Source organism: Syngnathoides biaculeatus, chromosome 14 (genome assembly GCF_019802595.1).
Source record: "Syngnathoides biaculeatus isolate LvHL_M chromosome 14, ASM1980259v1, whole genome shotgun sequence".
Taxonomy (NCBI): domain Eukaryota; kingdom Metazoa; phylum Chordata; class Actinopteri; order Syngnathiformes; family Syngnathidae; genus Syngnathoides; species Syngnathoides biaculeatus.
This window is the reverse complement of record NC_084653.1, coordinates 13,265,042-13,291,953: the sequence shown is the minus strand read 5'-3', so window position 1 is coordinate 13,291,953 and position 26,912 is coordinate 13,265,042. Positions and strand designations below refer to the sequence as shown.

General features: G+C 39.5%; 1 protein-coding gene across 2 annotated transcripts; it reads right to left on the bottom strand.

Moving 5' to 3' along the window:
- Positions 1-26,361, bottom strand: LOC133511985 (RNA-binding motif, single-stranded-interacting protein 1). Of its 2 annotated transcripts, XM_061841147.1 has the most exons (14): positions 25,871-26,190; positions 25,724-25,781; positions 16,208-16,386; positions 14,755-14,813; positions 12,480-12,571; positions 8,905-9,062; positions 6,721-6,800; positions 6,122-6,237; positions 5,260-5,309; positions 5,082-5,169; positions 4,068-4,115; positions 3,369-3,479; positions 2,231-2,311; positions 1-2,149 (listed from the first exon to the last, which is right to left on the bottom strand). In XM_061841147.1, the coding sequence occupies exons 1-14, from the start codon at positions 25,903-25,905 to the stop codon at positions 2,078-2,080; spliced, it is 1,227 nt and encodes a 408-aa protein (XP_061697131.1). In that variant the 5' UTR covers positions 25,906-26,190; the 3' UTR covers positions 1-2,077. The 2 variants fall into 2 exon arrangements, with proteins under 2 accessions (XP_061697131.1, XP_061697132.1); XM_061841148.1 differs by lacking the exons at positions 25,724-25,781; positions 25,871-26,190 and adding an exon at positions 26,289-26,361.
- Between the last annotated feature and the right edge of the window lie 551 nt (positions 26,362-26,912).

Genomic DNA, 26,912 nt, shown 5'->3' with positions numbered 1-26,912 from the left:
TTTAACAAATCTCTTTTTTTTTTATTAAAAAACAAGGCTCAAAGAAGTAAAAAGAATAAACCTGAGGCAGCAATCTACAAGGGAAAACAAATTTGGCCTTAACACTACCAAAACAAAGATGCGAGAAGCTTTTATCTGTACAAACAAATCACCACTGGCAAGTATGTGGTGCAAATCAACACAAATAAAACAAATGGTTTCATTCACCTTTTCCTCTAGCTTTGTGTTACCAAAAAAAAAAAATCTTCATAAATTAGAACTTTCTTTCCATACAAACTATTGACTGTTCAACACGATTGCTGATACGAGCAGTTTTTCCTTGACGCATTTCTGCAGTTCTTGACCCCGACACCATATGCCCCTTGGTTCAGATGCCACTAGCAGCAAAAACTCACAAAACAGTTCAGTCGGGCGTGAGACAGAAATCTCAAGTAGAATCTCGGGTACTCTCTACAACCAACTAATGCCGCCTGTGAGTTTGTCTCCACCTATGATGGTGCATCAAACTTGTAAAAATGAGCGCATAATCAGTGAAAACTCATTTTCTATGGAATTTAGTCAGGTGGAAGTAGCGACTGAAACATCAACAAGAAGCATGCGCTTGAACCCCATCCTCAAAACAAAACTGTACAAAAATGTCTTGAAGAAAAACCTAAATTTAAGATAAAATAAAGGAACCTGTCGTGTGACCAGGTCCTGAGCTCAGCTTTTGGTCTAGGAAGTGGGCTGGACTCAATAACCTGGTGTAAAACTGAGGAACATGGAAAAACTGAGGTAGATATCTGGTCTGATTGACCACCTGTTGGAATAGAAGGGCACCTTGATCATAAATGTTATATATATATATATATATATATATATATATATATATATTAAAAAAAAAACTTTTTTTAAGCACCACTTTTAGTGCTGTCATATCAGATCAAACCACATCATTTTTTACACTAGAACCTCAACATTGTATTGTCTTTTTCTAATGTAAGAACAAAATTAGTCTGTGGCACTTGTTGGATTCTGGCCTGCTTCTATCTATCCTTCTTTGCGTCCATTGCAACCACTGTACATTTGCGAACTGAGTGTAAATGTTGATTTGAGAAAGGCACAGTCCATCACTGCAAGTTTACTCGCAGAATCCCTCCTGTTCTGGTAAAAGAGACAAGATTCTGGTTCCTCGGTATACGAACTTCTAATCTTTGGTGATAAAACAAAGTGCCAACTTGTTAGTTTCCTGCTAAAAAAATAGAGGTCCAATACGATGCATGTCTCATTTTAGCTCCCACAAAGTCCTTTGACGAGTGTTTTGTCATATGTGCGCAATTCTAAAGCCACGTGTTCCTCTTGGCTTTGTTAAATAAAAGTTAACAAGACACATTATCATCCAAATAGCAATCCAAATTTACCACTATAGGTCAAAGTCAGCTAGTTTACATTAGGGGGTATGCAAAAAGGCTCTAGATCCAAAAGATGACCTTTCAGCAAAACATCCAGGACCATGTAAAGTATTCTTTTCTAAATAAATATCACAACAAAAGCAACAGGCGTCAGTACACTCGACATAAATCGATTTCCTATTAGTCCATGGAGCAAAAACATTTCATAGCTCACGTACAAAACAACAGACCTTGCTTCCAGTTCTTTGTGGCGATCTCAACGATCCCTGTAGTAAAACTGTTAAGGCAAACTGTTATCAGATCGCATTGTCATCCTAAAGCACGACGGGAGAAGAAAACACTTTAAAAAACACTTCGCCATGGCAACACTCGCACTGCAAGCACAAAAACTTTAAAATAGCGGGCTGAAAAAGACATTTATCACCATGCAATGTTTTTTTTTTTTCCTTTGGTAAAAAATAAACAGTTTCTTGTACGAAAATAGAAAAAAACTTTTCAAAATTTGTTCTTAGTAGTTGTTAAAATCATTTGATAAACTGAAGAGTATTCTTTACACTCTTCAAGCGCAATTCCAAAAATTGCCTCACAAGTCTGACAACAGCAAATCAGTGAAGGATCTTTTGCGTTCGTTGCGTTTTTTGTTTTTGCCGGTATTGCTGAGTGGTTGTCCAAACATTACGTCGGCACTACTTGGTTTGTTGGTAGGCATACGGGGAAGGGTTGCCAGCTGTGTCCATCTGAGACATGACTCCATTTTCCTGAAAAATAAGACGATACTAATTCTTACCCTTCTCTGCTTTAGCCCCAAAGTTTCTCTTTAGGACAGTCATTGCACTTACCTCTGCAGGAATTGCTGCTGTCTGCAAGTGCGCGTACTGAGGGATGTAAGCACCTGGGATGGGAGCGTTGGTGGTCATGAACTGAATAGCAGAGAGAGAAAGCGATGGTCATGGACAAGGTGGCAGAAAAGTTCCAGGACTGCTGTTACAACTCCCTTAAGATACAAGTTTCAGTTGTTTCTTAACCACATGCATAACTCACTCATGTCTCTAATCAGCTTTTTCTATTGAAAGGAATGGAAATCCCATTAATCTGTTTCTTCCCCCCGAACCACCATCCAAAAACATTTGTAGTTGCATTTGTTAAGAATAAAAATAGCTATCAATAATAATGTACTTTTGTGGGGGGGGGGTGATATTTCTGCAGGGGGGGTAATTTAAGTTTCCACTTAAAATAATACAATGTAAAGGATGAAAGTTTGTGTATCAGGATTTATAATGCTTATATGGAATTCATTGTGCTGTTCCTTATGGTACGAATGCTTTAGTCACTGGAAGGCAGCATAAGATTGTCCAGATACCCAGACGCGAACGAAAAAAATAGTGCTTCTTCTACAGTGCTACGACCCTGACTCGGTCAGATGTTTCATTTTTTTGTACAAACATTAATAGGACTGAAAGTTTTGTTACATTATCTGGGTATTGTGTTGCGCTATTATTTTGATTTCAAATCATCCATCACTTCTAAAACTGCAACTTTTGATGTCAGCTGCTGGCATGGCCACTGGCAATTGATGTCGGTAGTATTAAAATGAACAAACCTTTTGATGTCAAATTGACAACAATATTGCTGGTCATACAGTAGAATCATTTGTTTCTTGTTTGCTGAAGAAAAAACTTTCTCCTGTAAAATCTAAATTGCAATCACAATATTACTATTTACCATTTTATCTATTTACTATTACAATTTCTTACAATTTTATTCCAAGATCCAATAATAATCCCTTCAAGAAAGAACAAAAGTGTGGCAGAGAATGCGACGGAACTCCAAGGAAAACTTTTAATAGGAAAATGTAGTTTGGATTTGAAATACTGTACCTCTTTTGTGACAAATGTTGTGGAACCTCTCCGATAAACCTCATATAGAGCAATTATTTAATACATGATTAGACAAAGATATACAACAGTATTTTCTCACCGCTCCTCCATTGCCCAAAGACAAATGACTCATCTGCTGTGCCAGTGGAGTCATCAGAGATGTAGGCTGCAGTGACAATGATGGCTCCATAGAGGGCGATATGACTGCACCCTGGAACCAAAAGTGAGAGGAGTGAGAAGTTTCAGATTTTCTGTTTGAATTTCTTTCCGTTCATCCATTTTTTTTCTAACAATTATCCTGTTCAGTGCGAGTGTGAAGGCTGAAGCCTGTCATTGATGGTTTGGGGGAAAAGGTTTAGATGCTATAAGCAACTAATGACAGGTTGAATGTGAATAGTGAATTGAATGGGAACTGATCTCTCACTAAGTGAACAAAAATGTGAATTTAGAGTCACGATGACTCAAGGAACCGTTACACTACCGATGGCACCTTTTAATATTTATTTAATAATTGCATGCATGTCACGGCCGTAGCCGGCAATGGTCACATGGGGTGGTCAGGTTGCAAGCATGTTGGCCATTTTTAGAACAAAGCAAAACCAGAGCCTCATTTCATACCCATCTTAGTATTTGTATCATAACACACCTGTTATGTCCATCCAGGCACTTTATAATTGTACTGTATAGCTCACCTTCCCCATATGTGTGACTTGTGCATAGTTTACACAAACAAATGATCAGTTCTGCTAGATCCAAAAAGGAAACATTTAGATGAAGGGAAAAAAAATCGTGTGCTTACAGGGTGCTGCATGACGTAGGGTTGATGCACCCACGACGGGTTGTGCACCTGTGACATCACACAGAAAAAATGAAACAATGAGGTGATCCCTCAGATCAGAGCCTTTTCTTGACAATAAGCAGGACAGGAATGTTGTTTAATGAAAGTGAAGACCACACTGGATCATCTTTTAAAATACTATGAATGGAATCATCAAATTAGATCACAATAATACAAATGATTAAATAATCATTGACAAATGCAGTGTACCTCCACTTATGTGATCCGACATGCATTTTTTCAGATATGATCAGTGACGTGGCCTATTTTGTCTTCTTGAGTTACAAGCTATCATAGATTGCTCCGGACGCCACCCCCAGTTGCAATTTAAACATGAAAGAATTAGATGTGTATTTAACCAAACAAAAAATGTGCAAGAGTCCACGAGCTTCATCCTAACAAAAAATGGCATTGATGGGATAACAGAACTACCACTGAACAGAAGCAGCAACATATGCAGACAGAATGTATTACAATACTCACAAGTCACAAGCACAGTTTTTACATCCTGTGCAAACCAATGAGTAATATTACACAGATTATGAGTAATTTAGGTTTGGACATTGGAGTTTTATATGTATGTCATATTACTCTGCTCCCTAGTGGTCAAGACACGCAGTTAAAAGTAGCAGCAAAATATAAATGGAAGGATAAGAATTCATGATGAAAGAAAGTGTTTGTGTATGTGAAAGTGTATTTGCTTCATTTGGTATTACGCTATGTTTGTACCGTAGGTATTACATTAGTGTCATTTTTCTTTTCATAAACAAACTATTTGTTGTTTTTGACCTGCTGCAATTTTTGTTCTTTTCTATGGAAAAAAAATCTTTGAAGTATGTGTTTTTAGGGTTAGTGAATGAATTAAACTCATTAAGTCAAGGCACCACTGCAGTTAAGGTTTTGTCAATAAATTGTTATAGTTGGGCACACATACAATATTTCCATGAAGAGGAGAAAAGATTGAAGGATCCAAACCTGATATGCTGAAACTGGAGACATGTACGTGGACATGGGCGTGTGAGCAATCATCCTGTTTGAAATGCTGTACGCCGGCGGGAAAAATCTATGCGCACAAAATCAGAACCATGTGTACATTAAGTGCGATTGATTAAACGTATCTCGGGAGTGAAACGGGATGAGAAGCCCAACTTACTCGTTTTGCATTGCAGCTGCACTGGGATCGTATGTGAGTGTCATTCCAGCCTGGTGGGAAAGGAACACACAGGTTTGGCAAAACCGCCGAATAATGCATGATCATCACTTTCCCTCGACACACTAGATTTAGTTTATGTTCTCTGTTGTTGTCAGTCACATGACGGTCTTGGCTCATGTTCGTGAAAGAGTTGGCCAATGGGAGTTACTGTGGGGTGGTGATTTTGCATCCGGGACAAGTTGGGACAGTCCTACCACGTTTAGCAGGTACGGCATGGTTACAAACAAAAGAAATAGTGCTGAACCACAGAATGCTTGACTGTTGTGTACGGCCGTAAGAGTAGTTTTCAAGTTTGGGTTCAGGGACACAAATTATTGTTAAAAGGCCTTGCAAATGTATTGCGGCCAAGATAAAGAATGCGGACAATTATGTATGCCTGTGTTGCCATCTCCTAGAAAACTGAATTGTGATTCAATTGTGAAAGTTTTAGAATGACTTTGTTGTAGATGTGGTTGAGTATGCTTCTATTTTGCTTGCCAGACCTCAATTTAGAAACAATCGTGCATTGTTTTTCTTTTTCTTTTTTTTTTGGTGACACTAAAAAGAGAAGCCTCAACAAAGTCTGAGACTGAGAAAAGAATATCATCTGTTGCATGAAGTGGGAGAATGGCCATTCAAAGCAGGGGAAAAAAACCCCATCTTTTATCAAAGTCCTCATTGTTTATCAGAGATAGAAAGAAAAACTGTATCTGAACAAATTGAACAGCTATAGCCACTGTTCCAGTGTATTTCGCTTCCCTTATAAGATCTGTGATGCTTGAATGGACTCTTTGAAAATTAAGAAAAAGTTTGTCCAACTTACGAGTCTGGTGTTTCCATCTCTTAGCCAACCTCGACCATTCTGAACAAATTTGTTTTGGCTTTGTCTCTTTTTCTGCCCACCATCAGCAAACTTGAAAAGCAAAGGTTCGGCAGGTGCTGGAGTGAGGAGAAGAGATTTGAAACCAGGTTTTTTCAAACAGTACGGGTTGCAATAATTTGTGTGTCATGTTTTCCAAACAGTCATTCCCTAACCAGCCACACAATACGAGCTTCTAATTTGGCGACTGAGGGGCCGTAAATGCCCCCAGCCTTCCGAAAGAAGTGACGACTGGAAGGGACTATTTCTGTATGATAATCCCATTAAAAGGACTGGGACTGGGAGTGGAGGCCACAGTGAGCCTCTCAGGCTGAATGTATATGATCTCTAGCAACAGACGCCAAATGGAAGGAGGATATAGTAGGCTGACCACTTCCTGCCCTCTTTTGAGCTTATACATCCAACATCAGCAATCATTTGTGAATTAATTTGACCATAAACTCTGTGACTTATCCATTATGCAGTCAAATTGTGTCATTCAAATACGACAAATGTATTCTTTAATATTCATGGCTTCCTAACAGTAATGACATGGTTTATACCTGGTACGCCGGCCGGCGTCTTGATGAACTTTCCATTGAAGTGAGAAATGACTGCATCACATTTTTCTGTTGACTCCATCCTGAATTTATGGGAAACATAGAGTAAAACCACATCAGCAATAAATCCCGAAACAGGGCAACTGGCGGAAGTTGCCATTGCACCTATAATTAAGTTACTCAGTCGCTGTGAAACTATTTACAATGGAGATGACAAGAAGTCATCCAACTGCTTTTGTTACGGACTTCCAAACTAAGGTGGTTAACATTTAAGTTAGAAAGAATCTTGCTTTTCTTTCTGTGGTTTCAACTGGATGCCAAAAATCATTGTTTGGTACACAAGGTCCTGGTTTTCTCCACATTCCATACAGAACAGCATTTTTTCTCAAGATTTACATCAATTCCAAACGGGGAGTTAACTTTTCTAGTGCTTGAAACACGTGTTTGAATCAGGTCTGAAAATCTCTTTTTCACATAGTCAATCCTTTTTATGGGGTCTGTCTTAAAAGACGGCTGTATGACGGTTTTGTGCTGGAGGGTAACGTTTAATAAATTCTGGCTTGTCTTCTTTTTAGGAAATGATTGATTGGGCAGACGAGTGCAAAAGTAATGGTCTGAACAGTCTGAATCATCACATTGGGGAAAAAAAAACACAAACGACATTTGTCATGAATTTGCCCTGGCTTGATCTGAAGTCCTCTGACTAGATGCTGCTGGAAGTTGCGTTTTGCACCACTGCACTGATCTTTCCGTCTTGTCTACAGGATTGTGATTACTAATGAGTTAATAAGTTTGGTACCGCTAATAGAATGCTGATTGCCATGATGTCTGCTAGCCAGAAGCTGAGATTTACGGAATTTGTCCGTGGCGTGTGAAGCATTTGTACTTTTTAACCCCCTGCACTACAAAAAATGTTCAAAAAAGAACATGGAAAAAAAGACCATTGAATACACCAGTTAAGTTTGGCGTGAACAACACATGACTTTGATGACCAAACCTGAGCATAGGCAGCTAGTATCAATGATGGTAAGAAATTTCCTGGTGATCACTAAATGCCATTGTAGTTTTTAAGAAAGAGTCTGTCTTACAACCCTGGTATTGGATCTCATAATATGAAGGTTTTTTTTTTAATGCCAGATGTATCACCATTGGTCAGTAATGTATGTACTGTAGGCTTACATAATATAATGTAAAATGTCTTTCATTTAGTTTTATTCTACTGCCTGAAGGCAAGTTGGCATTGCAAATAAAAATTGGTTCTCAATAGCCTTATCTGGATTAATAAAGGTTAAATAAATGCATAACTATTCTTAGAATAGCAATGTGTAAAACCCTCGAGATTTCTGACAGCATTATAGGAAGGGTGCATTTAAACACCAAGCGAGGCAAAGCCCATGTCCTGTCTTCACTGAGAAACATTTACCACACATGAGACATAATGCAACAATGCCGATCTGCACAGAGACACACCAAAGATTTAAATGACTTTAAACTACCTATAAGCATATTTCCTAGATTTATGTTTTTAAACATTATATTTTAAAGGGGCTATCAAAGCTCTGTGTTGTATAGTCAAATAATGCTGCTAAGAGGAGTTGTGCCGTAGCAGTGGTCGACAAGGATGTCGTCCAACTTCCCATAGATGACGTCACTTTGTACTTTTTACAATGCAAACTCGTTGAGAATGAACCTCAAAACAGTGACACCAGGACTGTTATCCAGCCAAGTAGTGCACTACAGTTTCTCAATTTCCACAACCAATCACTTTAAATGATAAATTGTTTCTGCTATTAATGCATATAAAGCACAGTATAGTTACTCTTTTGTTTTTAATTAATATCGATGTTTCCATTCAACAGTTTCCTGCATACAAATAGACGGTGAATATCAGACAGCGAATTCTAGCCAGTTGAATCTCAGGAGACGGAAAATATTGCGTTTGAATTTTAAAGGTTGAATTTTTTTATCTGGAAAATTTGTTCACATTGAAAAATTAAACTGAAATCCAGCTTTTGAAAGATGGAATTACTTTGAAATAACAATGTGAATTTTACAACATAAAATTTTCAATGGCATTTTTAATTCAAATCCTGGTGGCACATATTTAGTTCCATAAAATTAGTAGACAGCCAAATTACCTCTTCATGAAGCAATCTTAAAATACATTAACTACACCCATCGTCCTACCTGGCAAAGCCCACCCCTCTGCTTGCACCACTTGAGTCCCTCAGGATGCGGGTTGATATAACCTGGCCGAAGTGCTTCAGCATGTTCTCCAGCTCCTGCTCATCCATTGACAGTGGCAGGTTGGAGATATACAAGTTGGTGGGGTCTTGTTCTTGTTGCTGAATGACAAAAGGGTCAGATGTGTCATGACTCATTTGTGGAAGATTAACATCCAATTCACTTGGAAATGCCCAACTCAAATGTGTCCTTGCTCATCTCTGTCTCTGGTTAGGTTTCGGTACAAAATGGCCACTTGATGGCTGATATGAGCTGCGTGCAGTCATAGAGGTTTCATTTTCACATCAGCTCATTTCTCTTCTAATGGTATCAGCAGAAATGCGAGTGATGGCTACCAGACCCAAGGGACGGGCTCTCAACATTAATATTCATCAACCTTGGAGCACCGCGTTTAGTGTCAGATCGTTACCAAGGTGACGCCCTACTGGGGGGGATCAACTGATCACAATTAAACATCGTGAGCAAACCAAAGAAAATAGAATGCAGAATAGACTGGTTCAGAATGCACAACTGGTTTGGTGAGATCACAAAGCAGAAGGGAGGAGAGCAAAACATTTGTTTGAGCATCTTGGTTGGCTGAATAATATCTATGCGCAATGCAGGAGATTAATGTGTCTGTTTAGGATGGTAATAATATGATCACTTACTAAACATGATTTCATTGGTTCATTTAGTGTAGAAATAGTATAGTATTTATCATAGTTATTCTTGATACACTTTGGCTGATGTGTAAAAGAGAATTGCAATGCCCTTTCACACTAAGATTTCAATGATACTAATGTTACTACTTATTTGCTTTTTCTGATACACTGTAAAACAACAGAATTAACACTGCTTGAGTTTCTCAAATAAATTATCTTATTTCAGATGAAATAATGTAGAATAACTAAAAATAATTGGGTGAAAAAGACAATGTTTTCAACAAGCATTATTGCTATAACATGATGACGTAGGAACCAGGGGTATTCATACCAGGGGCAGCAGTTTAAAATACTCCTGCTTGATTGTAAAAGCAGATCAAAACATTTCTTGAGACAAATTTCCAGAAAATCGTATGATGTCTAGTTTGGTGTACTGTATATTAACTTAGCCCAGTTGTTGCATGTACATCTGTATGTAATCAATATGTGACCACATATATGTACAGTTGTGCTCACAAGTTCAACTGCCCACGCAGAATGTGTGAAATATTTCTTCTAAATGACTTAATAAGAACCATTTCATTATTTAATTTGTATTGGTGGATTGTGTTTTTCTGAAATGTCTGACGGTTTAATTTGAATCTCAATTGAACATTCTAGAGAATGTTTGTTCAAAATCTCTCCGGGGGAAATTGTCACAGAGAAGTATCCCACAACAGAAAATGACAGTTCCATTTCTTCTTCTTCCTCTCCATTTTAAAGGTCCCATATTTGAGCTACTGTATTTAGACATCCACAATGACTTTCTTACATGAACTTGGTATTAAAGTGTCAATTTGAAAAAAAAAACAAACAAAAAAAAAAACAACTTCGTTTTGTCTTACGAATGTCCAGAAAAGGACCATTTCACAACTACTCCAGTTTGACCCAGTTTCATATCCTGTGTGTCCACATTTAGCTAAGACCTCCCCCTTTTCTATGATTGGTTGCTTCCGTGTAGGAGACCCACTTATGAAAGCAGTGTAATATTGACAGTGGTGGCTCGGGAGAGGAAAGGTGGAGCTCTTCACTCATGACGTAGATGACCTCGAAAAATTCAAATAACATGATTTCAGGCCTCTCTGCAGAAAAACGTCTGGGACTAAAGAATGCGTGGATGAAATTTAATTCATTTCACGTTTGCTGAGTCACCATAATGGCAATATTGCATTCCAAATACTGGAAAAAGTTGGTGTGGTAAAATATGACCCATTTAAATTTTGCACATTTGTTCCAAATTTTCTTATCATTATTTTAGTAGTCTGCCTCTCAAAAACTCAACTCTCTCTCTTTCACTCTATTCCGATTGTCCAGATCTTTGTCTGATCTTCACAGTCAGTGACTACTGCCTGATGCAGACTTGATTGGCTGAGTAAGGTCCAACTTGCGTGTGATTAGTGTGTACGTTTGGCCAATACTGTAAAGCCTGTAATGCTGAGCATTAAACATTTAAATTACAATTTACTTTCATGTTCTTAAAAGTCCAAACGATAATTGGCAATGGCAAGGATTAGAGACACTTTATTTGGACATGACATTCCACAGTGCAAAGATTAAACTTCGTTCCACATGACCAGGCTACTCCATCTGAATTAAAAGGCTAAATGGTTGCACAGAGGCATGTCAAGAAGTACCACAACTCCCCAAACAAGGGAATGAGGGCTCTTGCTCACTGCTTTATGAGAAGTAATTCTCCCAACTGGTTCTCGTTACCATGACAACACAAAGCTAATGTCTAGCATCAAGTACAGCAAGCGAGTCCTTTGTAAGTAAATGCCACTGACAACAGTATTATTGTATAAAGCATCATTAACTGCTCCATTTGAGGCTTAGTAACATTTTATTGTGTGTGTGTGTCTGTGCATGTGTTGAATCTAGGGGCGGTTTTGGGGCAAATATTTCTCAATTTGTGCTTGCACAGTGAATACATTTACTGGTGCTTTATCATGTCTGCTTATTGGCACGACTGATGGGAAACTCTTATGCAGATCTGGGGATTATAGCTACAGCCGAATCCCAATGGGCACCATGCAGGTTGTACATGGAAAAATACAATAACACTGTAGTATTTCAGGGAACAATATGCATATTTTTGTCATCAATAACCGGTTCTAATGTGGGGTTTGTAAAATTCTGAAAAATACAAAAGTGTGATTAATTGTTAATGGGTAAGTGCTATAGAAAGTTCTGTATTGGTAACCATTTTTGCTCTGACAGTACCACTCTGTGAAATTATGTCTTCTCTCATTTGTTTTATTGATAAAAGTAAAAACCTGTGGAGCCAGCAGCATGCTGGTATGAAGTCCCATGTATCACGACATACATGGGAACTCCTGCACAATGACAGGTTATACGGCAGAGTACAAAGGGGTTACCATAACTGCTTGCATGCTTGAAAACATGCCTATTTGTGGCGGCACGGTGAAGCAGTTGTAGACCCTTGGCCTCCCAGTTCTGAGGACCGGGGTTCAAATCCCGACCCTGCCTGTGTGGAATTTGCATTTTCTCCTAGTGCCTGCGTGGGATTTCTCCGGGTACTCCGGTTTCCTCCCACATCCCAAAAGAAACATGCATTCAGTGGAGATTCTAAATTGCCCCTAGGTTTGATTGTGAGTGTGACTGTTGTCTATCTCCCTGCGCCCTGCGATTGGCTGGCAACCAGTTCGGGGTGTACCCCACCTCCTGCCCGAAGACAGCTGGGATTGGCCCCAGCACTCATGCGACCATTGTGAGGATAAGCGGCTCGGAAAATGGATGGCTATACAAAGGTCCTTGGAAGCAGTTAAAAGGTGCGCACATGCAGTCTGCTGTACAGAAGTGAGCATACTGATCCCTCACCTTTGCCATTTGAGCTTGTACTCCACTGGTCTTTAGGGCAGCCACAGCTTTCTGAGCTGCCGTGGGACTATCAAAATCCACAAAGCCATATCCTGATGAGACAATTAGAACAGTAAGAACAATGCACTGCAGTCATCACCAACCATATCATGTCACTTGTCCCGTCAGTCTCTAGTGGAAGGGTTGTGTTATTAAGCCTCGTATACAGGTTCCCATTTTGTTGTACCTGTATGTTTGTATTATGTTAGTCGATGAATATATGGTTTGAATGTATACATGTGTGTGGAAGAAGAGCGACAAAAAGCGCTGAGAATGCAGATACCAGAGTGATGTTGCTGGCTGAGGTCAGCTCTTTGTTCTGTGGTGTACAAACAGGGTGCAACCATAGTCCCTGACTTCAACTGAAGCTATTTTTAGCCTGGCGAAACTAAATAAAGGTGAATGTGCGGTTGATCTTGAAGCTGAAAAACTTATGTCGGAACAATTTAATTTAAACCACCATCAGTGTTGGACAGTTAATGCTGAACTGGAGTTTTGGCCAGAAGTCAAAGATTCTTTGTTGATTCATTTTTTCAGGGTCAAAGTGTAGAGGACTTCAATCAATTATGTGTACGTAACTATATTAGTAAACTACGTAGTAAAAATGAGTAAAGACAAAACTTCACTGGGCAGCCACACTGAATGAGATCAAACATGTCACTCAACAGAAGCCCACAACTCAGGAAAACCCAACCATCGTAGCAATGACACACCAACAAAGGCTGAACCTTAAAATAACCTGCTCAAGGATGATTAAAAACAGTTAGACTTCTTCTTCTTTCTTCTTTTCCTTTCGGCTTGTCCCGTTAGGGGTCGCCACAGCGTGTCATCTTTTGCCATCTTAGCCTATCTCCTGCATCTTCCTCTCTAACCCCAACTGCCCTCATGTCTTCCCTCACCACATCCATAAACCTTCTCTTTGGTCTTCCTCTCGCTCTTTTGCCTGGCAGCTCCATCCTCAGCATCCTTCTACCAATATACTCACTCTCTCGCCTCTGAACATGTCCAAACCATCGAAGTCTGCTCTCTCGAATCTTGTCTCCAAAACATCCAGCTTTGGCTGTCCCTCTAATGAGCTCATTTCTAATCCTATCCAACCTGGTCACTCCGAGCGAGAACCTCAACATCTTCATTTCTGCCACCTCCAGTTCAGCTTCCTGTTGTTTCTTCAGTGCCACTGTCTCTAATCCGTACATCATGGCCGGCCTCACCACTGTTTTGTAAACTTTGCCCTTCATCCTAGCAGACACTCTTCTGTCACATAACACACCAGACACCTTTCGCCAGCTGTTCCAACCTGCTTGGACCCGTTTCTTCACTTCCTGACCACACTCTCCATTGCTCTGTATTGTTGACCCCAAGTATTTGAAGTCGTCGACCCTCGCTATCTCTTCTCCCTGTAGCCTCACTCTTCCCCCTCCACTTTTCTCATTCACACACATATATTCTGTTTTACTTCGGCTAATCTTCATTCCTCTCCTTTCCAGTGCATGTCTCCATCTTTCCAATTGTTCCTCTGCATGCTTCCTGCTTTCACTGCATATGACAATATCATCTGCGAACATCATGGTCCAAGGGGATTCCAGTCTAACCTCATCTGTCAGCCTATCCATTACCACTGCAAACAGGAAGGGGCTCAGAGCTGATCCCTGATGCAGTCCCACCTCCACCTTAAATTCCTCTGTCACACCTAAGGCACACCTCACCATTGTTCTGCTGCCATCATACATGTCCTGTACTATTTTAACATACTTCTCTGCCACACCAGACTTACGCATGCAGTACCACAGTTCCTCTCTTGGTACTCTGTCATAGGCTTTCTCTAGATCCACAAAGACGCAATGTAGCTCCTTCTGACCTTCTCTGTACTTTTCCACGAGCATCCTCAAGGCAAATAATGCATCTGTGGTACAACAGTTAGACTGGCTTTTATTTAAACTGATACATTACTTGTATGAGGCTGGTAAAACTTTTACAGTACAAACTGAGTCAATTGTTGCCCCAGCCCCACATCCCGAATACGTATAGAGGTTATATAAACGTACTTCAAAGACTTCAGTAGAATTGACAAATTGTACAATGACTACCCGCATCACTCCAAGGGCAAAAAGGTACAGAAATGCTCCCAATTTGTAACTACAAAATTACTATAGTGCCACCCCAAGTGTGGCCATCCATTTTAGCATTAAATAAACACGGGTGTGCTATGTCAGCAGAAACAAATAACTTCACACACCTTTGCATTTGTTTGTAGTCTTGTCAAGGATGGCCTTTGTTGATACAATTTTGCCATACCTGAGGGAGAAGCAGAAAGGCAAGGCATGTGTACGTGCATTTTGCATTAGACGAAAGAGAGCCAGTTGTACAACATACAAAAAGGGAGGGTTCAGCAACAGTGACATCACTGCAATGGTATGAGTAATAGGAAGTGGGTGCATGCACAGTCCTTACTAGAAGTAGGGAAAAAGACTCTTTCAACCAGGCTGGATTTGCACTGCAGGTCCAAGTGTACTAGTGTTGTCATCATACCAAATTTTTTGCTTTTACTGTAATACTATTCCTGTATAAAAAACCTCAATAACAATACTGTAAGAATACCAAGGCAAAAACCTAAAACACAGAAGTTAAAATTATGTAGCAAAGTATAGCGTAAGAACAGGAATGCCCATCCATGCATTTTTCTTTACTTCTCTTATCCTGTTCAGCCAGTGGAGCTCGAGTCTAACCCAGACTACAGAAGCAGACTACAGTACAGTCAATAGCAGCATGATTTTAAAGGGGTCAAAGGCGTGACAGGTGGCTATGAATCCACTACAACAGTAGTTCTCCGATGTACACAAAGGAGCACCTCAAAAAATATTTTGTTCTTCAAGTACCACCATGACAACAAAAATATCGAAAAACAAGGCAAAGGTTTTATTGCTAAAGTATACTTGCAATATATATTATTGTAAGCCATTGTAACATGCACAAGTTGAACACTAACAGTGGACTGAAAAAAAATGAAAAGAAAAACAAATGACTAAATTAAGAGTGAACTGTACATAACATTTAAATTATTTTAAAAAATCTTCAAACGTAGGATTGTGACAGTGCTTCACTACATTAAAGCAATGGGAACCAGTAACGTAAATGAAGCCAAATTCTGTGTGCAGATGCTGCAGAAATCTCCTTTAAAAGCACAATATATAGAACCATTAATCTAGTGTTAATCCATAATGAAACTGAAATATATCTACAAAGAGGTCAGACCCTGAGGTCATTAAAGCACCCTCCAGCCCCTCTAACTGTGCCTCGAGATATAATTAATGAATACCATAATCTGATCTGAACCTCTGTTGTGACCTACTGAATATAGAAATTGGCTGTAGGCCATGGAGTACCTCCGTGTACTGTAAGGTTTAGCATTAATACCAAGTTTGTACTGTATTCCAAGACACCAATATATACACCTGCTTGCAGTCTTCAACTTGCATCTATTCTATAAAAAGTCATTCACTGTCAGCTACAAATCCCAACATTGTCATTATTAGTGTTATTATAAAACATCTCCATAGCACTTAAATCTTATGAATGCGCTCAGCGCAAAAACAGTTGTATGTCAGTGTATAACTGCGGGCACAATTTTGAACAAGACAATCAATGGCACATCAATAGTAAATAATGACAAGAGGAAGTGCAGTACTCACGGCTGACAGAGTTTGACCAGGTCATGGTCTGTTGTTGATGGGGACAGCCCTCTGATGTAAAGATTGGTTTTGCTGAGTTGCTCCCAGCCTGCAGTACTATTGCCGCTACTGTTGTTGGTGCTGCTGTTGTTACTTGGGCTGGGTGGAGCCATGGGGTGAGACAGTAGGGTAACAGGTGACTGGAGGGAGAAAAGAGGCCCAATTAAATGTCACACTGGATTTTCAATCAATTCTGGTATAAACACATGTACAGTATCAGCATTATGAATGTCTTATATCAAAATGGCCACTTTGAAAAACGGTCACAGAAAGCTAATGCTTAGATTAGGCCTTTGACATTTCCACAGCTGTAAAATTTCTAGCATGGAAGTATGCAATGTTAAAAGCGGTACCTCTAATCTCACGTTTTCAGTGGGGACACACACTTAACCTAATGCTAAATTTCCTTAATCTTGTTTTGTTTTCATGCAACCATACTTCATATGATAATGAATGACAATTGTCACTTACAGACTACAAGATATTAGCTAAAATGTGGGTTATTGCTTTGGGCTAGAATATGCAGTACTGGTCAGGCTTTAAAAAAACAAAACACAATTATCCTGAGAGCAATCGTGTCATCAATTTACAATCACTATTTTGGGTCCAAACATCTAAGAGCTCGTGTTCCAGATATAATCATGATATTAACTTGCAGAAAATAAAATCTAACCATTGTTCTCTGCCCTAATTATGTGAGGGAGTGGATTGATCTTTAAGCAAGCAGTCTTCCTTGTCCGTGAAGCAATGTCCATTGCTTCTCTTTCAATAAGCATAATCAAGGGCCACAAAGCCCTGTAGGTCTTCAGCACTGACATAAATGCTTCCATGGGCGCATTTACTATGAATTGGCATCTTAATGTAAAGCCAGTATCATTAATGAGTCACTTGGGCCCACCGGTGAACACCACTTAACTAGTGTGCAGGTTTTCTTTTTTTCTTTCAATAGGAGTGATCATGCAGAAATCTTTTATATGGGGATTGTGGTCAGGTGAAGCCATTTTTTAAAATCACATAATTTTGTGTGCCCTTTTAAAATCAGAACTGAAATCAAAATCACCCAACTGGGCTTGATCAAAAAAGCTTTGCATGCACTGTTTGCCCTGGAAATGTACAAACATGTTGACACACACACATTTCAATGGCTAGTAACGATAAGTTCCACACATGCAACTTCTTTGATAAGAAATGAGTGCCTGTGAGTAAACATGTATGCAAGGAGCTTCTAAACCTTTGATAGCTGTTTGTAAATTTGGGCAAAAGAATGAAGGAAACAAAAAAAAAACGTATAAATACAAGACATTTGAAAATGTTGATCGGTCGAAGTTAAACTATTTTTAAAAAAGTGGGAAAACAGTGCTTCTGGAATTGGCCACTGTTGTTTACTGCGGTGGAATGAAAGCAGAGAATGGGTGTTACGTATTTCCCGGTCACAGATATAGAGCTTGTGCACCTATGTCATAAAACTTTGTTTAGTTCACCATATTGCCGGTTTAGCAAAGCATTCTTCAATGCTAGGTCGGTTGGAGACAACACAAACATGTCTTATAGCACGACGCCCAGAGTCTTGTCGGATTCTGTTAGACAACCCTATTTAGAAGGTGAAAATAAACGAAGGTTCGTGGAAAAATTAGATAAACTCTGCATAGAGGACACATATTTCATGCCAAAGTCGATATTTTCGCTGATAAGAAAGTGGACCGTTAACCCACTTCCGCTTGTCTTGGACAACTGGATCTACACATGTATCTGGTGAGTAAGTGGTCGAGATTTACACGGTAAATTTTGAAAGCGTAGAAAAGTCTGGATGCATACGAATACTTTATTGCTGGATCTGTTGTCATCAGGAATAAATCCCACGGTGACGCTTTTGACGGCACGGAAGCTTCGGCCACACATTAACCTTTGCTGGAAGCCATCAATCTTTTGATCTAGTATTCAATACAAATACCAATATTTAAATAAATGACCTCTGGTTTTACACAAACTTGCATTCTTAGCTATGATTGGAAAAAAAAAAGAGGACAGAATCGTCTCCACGGAATGTACACGGAAGCGATTGCGGCCACACTGAACCTTTGTAAACTTCTGTGACAGACAAGTTTTTTTTTAATATGCATTGTTCTCAAATGAGCCAACTTGGCATTATAAATTCTTCTTGGTAATTTGAGATTAAGAAGAATAATTCCTGCCTGAAATAAAGCGATCGCTACACAGGCATGTGTATTTTGGTTGGGCACCATCCATTATGTTTAATTGCCGAAATCCATCAATATTTTCTGGTCTTTTTAGCTGGTATTCCATATAATGATCTCTTTGAATATCTGTCTCGTCTGTTTTGACAACCAACGGAACAACAGGTCTCTCGTATTATAAATATTCTCCGGTTCAATGTCTCTCACAATGTCAAGCAGCTGTTTGACCGGCAATATGGCGCCGTGAAAATAGTGAACTCACGTGCATGAGCTTTTTACAAAAAAAAAAAATGGAACAGAGTGCAAAAGTTGTGCCTCCCTTGCCTAACGTGTTGAATGTTGGGCACTGATGTCGCAGCCATGACATGATGGTTATAGCTAGTGTGTGCGCGTGCATGTCGGCGTGCGCGTTTGTGTGTGAGAGTGAGTGAGCGAGAGAGACACACAGACAGACATACAAACATAAATACATGCATGGTGGCAATGTCAACTCTGAGGAATACAAAAGTCTCTGGAGTCTGGAACATGCTATTTTTAGAGAAAAGATTTTCTTTTTTTTTTTTTGCCAAACTATTCACTTTTGGCATTGCATATTTAATTGGCAATTAGCTCTGCATGATCAGAAAAAAAGGACACAACAATTTTTTCAATTGATTATTTAAACCTGAAAAACATACAGTATTGTGATGTGAACTCGGACCCTTGTTGGGAAAATTTATTTTCTATGTGAAATAGTTCGAAGTTCATTTCCTTCACTTTATTGTGCATAGTTATTTTTTTACCAACTCCACCAGTTTGGAAATAAAGTAACCGCATTTACATGCATACTTTTTTGTCATTCTGATGGACCTTTTACATCTGAAGTGATCTACTCCATTCCTACTCCATTCAATTGTACATGTGATACACATTTAATCAAAACAACAGTTCTGCAGATGTGACACGATTCACATAAACTTAAAATGTATCAAGATGAAGTACAGTCATCTATGCAGCACAGTAGTTGTGATTATTTTTAAACTTTTATGAAAATAACTTGATAAAAAGAATTAAAAAGTAGCTAAAAACCTCTCCATCACAGATCCATTCTGGTAGAATGCCATGTTTTTAAGTAAGCAAACAATCACGTAGCAAAATTTACTCGTTTGCTTTGGCAGGAGTTCTATACCACTGTGAAGTTGCCCGTTTATTCAGATTGAGGTGTTTAATGGGAATTTTCATTTGGTTTGGGTGTCTAACCTGATTGTCATGGCAATAGAAGGCTCCATGTACACCTAGCTAGTAATCTGATCTGGTCAGCAGTCGATCGCAGGGCAGAAATGAGCATCCACGCTCACATTCCCATCTATTGGTCAATTTAGAGTGTTTAATTAACCTACCATGCATGTTTTTGGGATATGGGAGAAAACCCATCCGGGCACAGGGAGAACATGCAAACTCCACACAGGCTGGGCCTGGATTTGAACCCCGCTTGTCAGAAATGTGAGGCAGACATTATAAATAGTCATTTACCGTGGTGCTTAAAGCAAATCCAATTAATGTAAAATAAAACTCTTTCCGGTACAATACTTGTTGCAGCCGGTGCGAGGAAAAATACAAATTCAAAAGTGACTTGTCCTCGTCTGTATAGAACGTTCCCCTTCAGGGATTTATAAGCAATTATCGCCCACAACCACCTTCTCTTAAGGGAATCTCAAGCTGAGAGGAAGCCCATGGAATCCAAAGCATGAATCACTGGTGACTGGGCAACCTGAGTCTGGACTCCAGTCTGGATTATCTTTACTTGACTTACATTACCTGTGCAATCAAGTTTGGCTTTTTGCTTCATCTCACTGTTGCTCACAGTACTCTTTTCACCCCTCAGTTACCTCCCATCCGCTCACTGCCCTTCTCAAAGTCTATTATAAATTGATTGAGGCAATGTAGCGTGCGAAAATTGTTTCACGCAAGGATTTCCCGTGGGGGATGGGAGGGAAAGGAAGCGTAGGTGATTACTTTCTTGATTGCAACGGTATGCAATATCTACTGCTGTTACACGAAAAGGTGATGGTAGTAGTTACTAAATAAAAAAAAAAAAAAAGCCATCGGCGTGACCTGTTTTTCACGAGTCTCATGATCATGACTATCCCACCCATTATGAAAAGCATGACTGTGGTTAATTTCACAATTTTGCAAAGTTATTTAAAAAAATAGCATAAGTCACAGATTAGTCTATTGCAAAACAATATATTACATTCTCAAAACAGTGGGTAGCATGGCAGTGCACTTGTGTGCATTGTTGGCTCAAAGGTTTTTCCCCCCCTGTGGTCTAACCAGCAACTCGTACTAACCATGGAAAATGGAGGGAAACATTTTTGTTTTTCAATTTTTTTTTTCATCCCTCACTCTCAATATATATAATGAAACAATCCATTCCCAAACACTGGTGAACCTCTGATTTGGATGTCTTGGATTTTGAAAGAGAAAATGATGAGAATAATCTGTTGCAAAATCAAACTGTCACCATGCAAAATCATTTAAGGCAACTCTAAGATGTACAGATAATATTTTAAAAACCCTAATCTAAAAATGTGAAATGTGGCCCTCTTAATTGAACGCAAAACTGATATACTCACAGGAACCCATGTCTTGTGTCATATGAATGGCAACAGGTGTATAGAATATATAAACAAAAACATACACACTATTTGTAATCGGTATGGATCAGTTAATAGTGTCAAGGTAAACTGTTCTTTTAAAATGTCAAAGTTTTAAAACTGCTAAAACTTTTTTTCAGCCATAGGAGCTATGGGGGCTTTAGTCGTCAGTGCAGACTAAGTGAAACGAGACAAACCCCTCCCACTTCCATTGCTGGCGTGAGCAGTCGGTAATGTTCACCACAGCTTGATAGAGGAATGATATTATATTTATGAGAAGCACCACCACGTCATCCATAACTCTGTGGCAAAGTCAATATTACTATATTCAATAATTGCTAAAATGCTGTCTTGAAATTATCATTTGCAAACAGCTACAACAGTTAGTGTGTCTATACACTTGTTACTACAACTTGCTGTTTTGGCTAACAGTTAATTTCTGCTCTGGTGTTACGTCACAAAGCGGAGAACAGCGCAGGAGTAGGTAATAATTTATAAGAAACAAGTACTTTTATTGAAGAAGTAAATTTTGATTGTATACCAAATAATTGTTTCATTACGTTTCATAATGTAACTACGGAGCGAGTTCAATGGAAAGTTATTTACCCAAATATTCCAAATACCTTTAAGAGCTGTAATTGCAATTTGTAACCGTGTGATACAACAATATTTTTCCTCACGGTTATCAAAACATCGAAATCTGAAGGTGCCACATTTGTAATTTGTACTCAATAATTTTATGACAAATTAAGTGAAATTAGATAATTTCCTACAGCACTACTTGTGATTTCTCATGGCACCCAGGTTGTGAATCCATTCTGTCTTCTTTTGAAATGCAAAAACAAAACTTAATTTTAACTAAAATTATGAATTACCAAAGCATGTCACAGGGCTGAATGTATCATGTTGCAAAAGTAACAAAAATTTAAAAAAAGAAATTTGAGTATTAATTCACATATATACTCTTAACATCAGTAGATAAGGCATGAAATTCTTTTGAAAGTGTTGTACAAAAAAATGTCAAAAGAAAACTAACATGCAGAGTTGATCCCTTGAGGCTTACAAAATACGCACCGAGAATGAATCCTTTGTTGTCTGAGGTCTTACAAGATTGCCAAAGGGCGATGTAATATTCTCACGTGATAGTAAAACATGGAATTTTTCGCCCCTCACAAATTCCAGTCGAAAAAGTTGAAGCAAAACCACAACTTCAAAGCTTTGCAAAGATCATTTTTTCATATAGATTAACGTGACTGCAGTGGGACGCACCACTCTGAAGAAAAATGTGACGCACCACTCTGAAGAAAAATGTTGGCGTGATGTTGGCGAGACTAGAGGAAAGAGTCCGTAAAAGACCCCCCAAAAAAATCTGTTTGGGATCATCTGATACTTAAGATAACATGCAGTGCAACAGCACATCAATTGTACGTATTAATGTTAGCTGACTTAACATCGCCTACTATCACGAGTTGGAACATTTGGTCAGTGGGAGACAGCTGCTGGTACATTTTAAATCGTTTTCGTTTCAACAATGCTATCTGCAAGAAAACAAACTTATAATACACACATTGCTACACGAACCGCCAATGGCCAAAACTCACGCCGCATCACTCAACTCGCTCACACCCATGTCACTCACCAGGCCAGAACCTGGCTTTTGAAGCAGTACACAATGAAAGTCTTAAATAATACTGTGGAACATGAGGATGCTGACTACAAGTAGACAAAAATAATACCTGCACCTCACACTGTGTTATGTAAAATCGATTTTTATCACAATCAATTGATGGAGAACACTTGATTCTAAAGATATATATACAATAGCTGCAGCACCGCTTGAACTCAACTGGATATTCCACTGAAATTAACTTGCAACCCATACCTAAGTAAAGTGGAATAATGTATAATAATGTAACAAACCCCACTGAATATGTAAAGTTGTCTTACATCCATTGTATTGTTTCCTTGTGATAAGTGGAGTGAGTTAGAAAAATAATCTATTAGTGGAATATTACTATACTCTCAGGGATATATTCTTCAAAATGTGAAAAATCAATTGACTGTAAAAAAAACCATTTGATTCTACTTTCTTCATTACTCCACGTGTGTCTCAATGGTTGCACTATACTATACCTCAGAAGTCAAGACATGGACAACAAGGAATGAAACCTGCTTTGCCACTGAACATGAAGAACGGAAACACTGTTCCCACCATAAACTGAATTGGACTTTAATTATTTTGCACTCATCCATCCATCGCTTTTCTGAGCCGGTTATTCTCAAGAGGGTCAGAGGAGTGCCAGAGCCAATCCCAGCTGTCATCAGGCAGGAGGCAACATACACCCTGAACTGGTTACTAGCCAATCTCAGGGCACATGGAGACAGACAGCAGTCGCACTCACAAGCACACCAAGGGGCAATTTAGAGTCTCCAATTAATGCATGTTTTTGGGATGTGGTAGGAAACTGGAGGGCCCGGAGAAAACCCACGGTGGTACAGGGAGACAATGCAAACGGCACAGGCAGGTCTAGGATTTCAACACTGCTACACCGTGCCATTCTTTAAAAGTATAATTTGCATTTATTATTTATTGAGGTTATTTGTTACATTCTTCTACTTTTTTCAGTTCAAATGTAGAACTCCTTTAGGTTTAAGCAGTGGTTAATGTTTGCAGTTTAAATACATATTTTGTCAATATGACATCATGTACTACATGAAAGAACAAGCTCCCTGATAAAAGCGGCCGAAATGAGTTTCCTCTGCAGGGTGTCCGGGCTCTCCCTTTGAGACAGGGTGAGGAGCACGGTCATCAGCAAGGGGCTCAGTGTCGAGCCGCTATTTCTCTGCATTGAGAGGAGCCAGATGAGGTGGCTGGGGCATCTGATTTGGATGCCTCCCGGACACCTCCCTGGTGAGGTGTTCCGGGCATATTCCACCGGAAAGAGACGCCGGGGACGACCCAGGACACGCTGTAGAGACGATATCTCTCGGCTGGCCTGGGAACGCCTTGGGATCCCTTCGGAAGAGGTGGAAGTGGCTGGGCAAAGGAAAGTTTGGGTATCCCGGGTGAAGCTACTTCTCCCGCGACCCAAACCGGAGAAGCGGTAAAAAACGGATGGATTGTCATTTGGATTTTGGTTTTATTGAGGTGGCAAAATTGCCTCACGTTTCTGTGGACAGGGGTTCAAATATCAGCCCCACCTGTGTGGAGTTTGCATGTTCTCCTCAGCCTGTGTGGGTTGTCTCTTGGTACTCCGGTTTCCTCCCACATGGCAAAAACTTGCATGGTATGTTAATTAAAGACTAAATTGACTGTAGGTGTGAATGTGAGTGCAAATACGATTGACTGGCAGCCAGTTCAGGGTGTACCCCACGTTTTGTTGAAGTTACGCCTCAAGGTTTTCTAACCTATTTTATTTGTTATTCAATTGTAGACTACAATTTGTGGCACATTCCTCCGTTTAAAGTTACTTAATGTAACCCATTGGTTAATAATGGGTAAGTTTTATTTCATACCTACTATTGCTGATTATTGTTCTGTTTGAGTAATGACACTTGGTAAAGTCTTTTGTAACATTCCATACTACAAAATAAATATGTATTATAATTGCTGTTAGCAGATCAGACCGATATCTGTATCGGCCAAAACTGAAGGTTGCAATGTTGGTATCGGAAGTGAAAAAGTTGGGTTGAGACAGCCTAGTTTCAAATACATGAGATCACTTAAAAATAAAATTATATTGATTTCCTAATGTTGTATGCAATAACTAAGAGGCCAAATAAATCTACAATATTGAAATAGAATAGCCAAAGGGGAGTGTTCAGTTCCAGTTCAGCGTGAGCGTGACACTTGCATTCTCTGTGAGAGCGAGCGGGCAATTTTTGGCTCCATTCACCACCTAATTCACTTGGATACAGGACTGCGAAGAGAATGGGGAGCGGACGACATCTTATCAGTCAGCAACAGACCAGCTGAGCCTGTCATACTGTATAATACGCAGCGCTTCCAGTAACAGGCCTCGCCCATTGAGCTCCTGCTACAGGATAACAGTGTGAACATGAGCAAATGTGCCTATTTCAGAAACCTTTTGGCTAAGTTGAGGTTAAAAACAAGTCAATATATACAACTGGGAAAAAATATGAATGCATCATTAGTGTGTAATTCATCACCTTTCGAGGACAATTCTTTAACATCATGAATCATGTATTGATTTCCAAACAAAATGCCCAAAGATCTTTCCATTTATTTTGAAGGACTATTACTTCATGCTGGAAAAACTTTCCCTCCTCTAGGGTCATTGGGATTAGTTAGGAGAACCATAACATTAAAAAGAAGCACAAGGCTCGTTTTTGTCCATGATGCAGGCAGCCGGTGTTCCTATTCTCAAGAGAACCCTGAGTCACACACAAGCGCTTAAAGAGCACACTTTTCTCCGCATATGTCCACATTATTCTTGAGAATCACTACGTTGTCTTTTCACGGAGTAATTGATCCCGTCACGGGACCCTGAACGCAACACTCCAGTTTCAAAGAAATAAACATCGAGTTTATGCGAAGCTCTGTTTCACGACAATTAAATCCGTAAAAGGACACACTTTAAGAAGTCGGATTTAGAAACAGAATGGATAGAGAACGTTGTAGTTACCTGTTTGCGAAACTGAGTCCTTAGTGGGTTTCCCGTATTGGAAAAAATCATCCTCGGTCTGATTTAAGGGAGAGTTGGTTAAGGCTGCGAATAAACTAAATCCCTCGGCTAAAAGTAGGAAAGCGGTTGGATAAACCGCCCACTCACTCGACTGACGCACACAAAAATGGAATTGTGAGCATATCTGTCGTCACGGAGCCTCGATACCGTCACCTCTCCGGCAACAGACGCCCCCGTCAGAACTTCGAGCGCGGCCCTGTCTCGTCTGTTTGACGGGCTTCATGACTCGCAGTCAGCGGGAAGCAGGAGTCTGGCTGAAATGGTGGGCCGAACCATTCCGCCGGCCGCGAGGGGTGCTCAAGTCACGATGTTTACTTAAACGCCAGATTATCGGTGTGTTTTAGCCACAGAAAGCTTTTTTAACCAATGAAATTACGAACCTCATTACGAGGAGATTAATTACGACGCGTTTAAAATTGTATGAAATGAGATTTCTTTTTAAACAACACGCCATTCAGAGGAGCATCAACCTATGTTGTTGATTGGAGTGTTAAATGATGCATACTTAACATTCCACGGTGTGGCTTGTCCTCATGGCTCTGTTTGCTTCTCACCCTTTCCATAAAACGTACTTTTCAACAAAGAGGAAAAATATGAACATTGAGTGACGATTTTAATTATCGATGCCGCGAGGTCATAAAATGTGGTCTCACATAGAGCCGATGACGACGCCGATAGCCACGGCGAATGACAACAAGCCCCGACGTAGTCCCTGTCCGTGCATTTGAACGAGATTTCATGAAATAAAGCACGACATCACAATCGTCAACGTCACAAAATAATCGCTGAACTCTGACACGTTGCATACATGCATTTGGCTTGTTTTTATGTCAGTAAACAATCGATTACTTGTTTTTGTTTGTTTGTTGTTTCAACCAATACTAAACAATCGATTGTGTAATGCTGTGTAGTTTGGATGGTTGGATGTAAGAAAAACAAATGCAAATGTTAGAATCCATGATTATTTTTGTAGAACAAAAGTCTGAATCAGCTTTATTGGCCAAGTATGTAATAACACATGAGGAATTTGGTTCCGCCCTTGTACGGCATACTGTACATGTCCAACAGACACTTAATTGACAGAGAACATTTTTTTTCCTTATAAAAACTCACAGTTGTGCAAGGATGC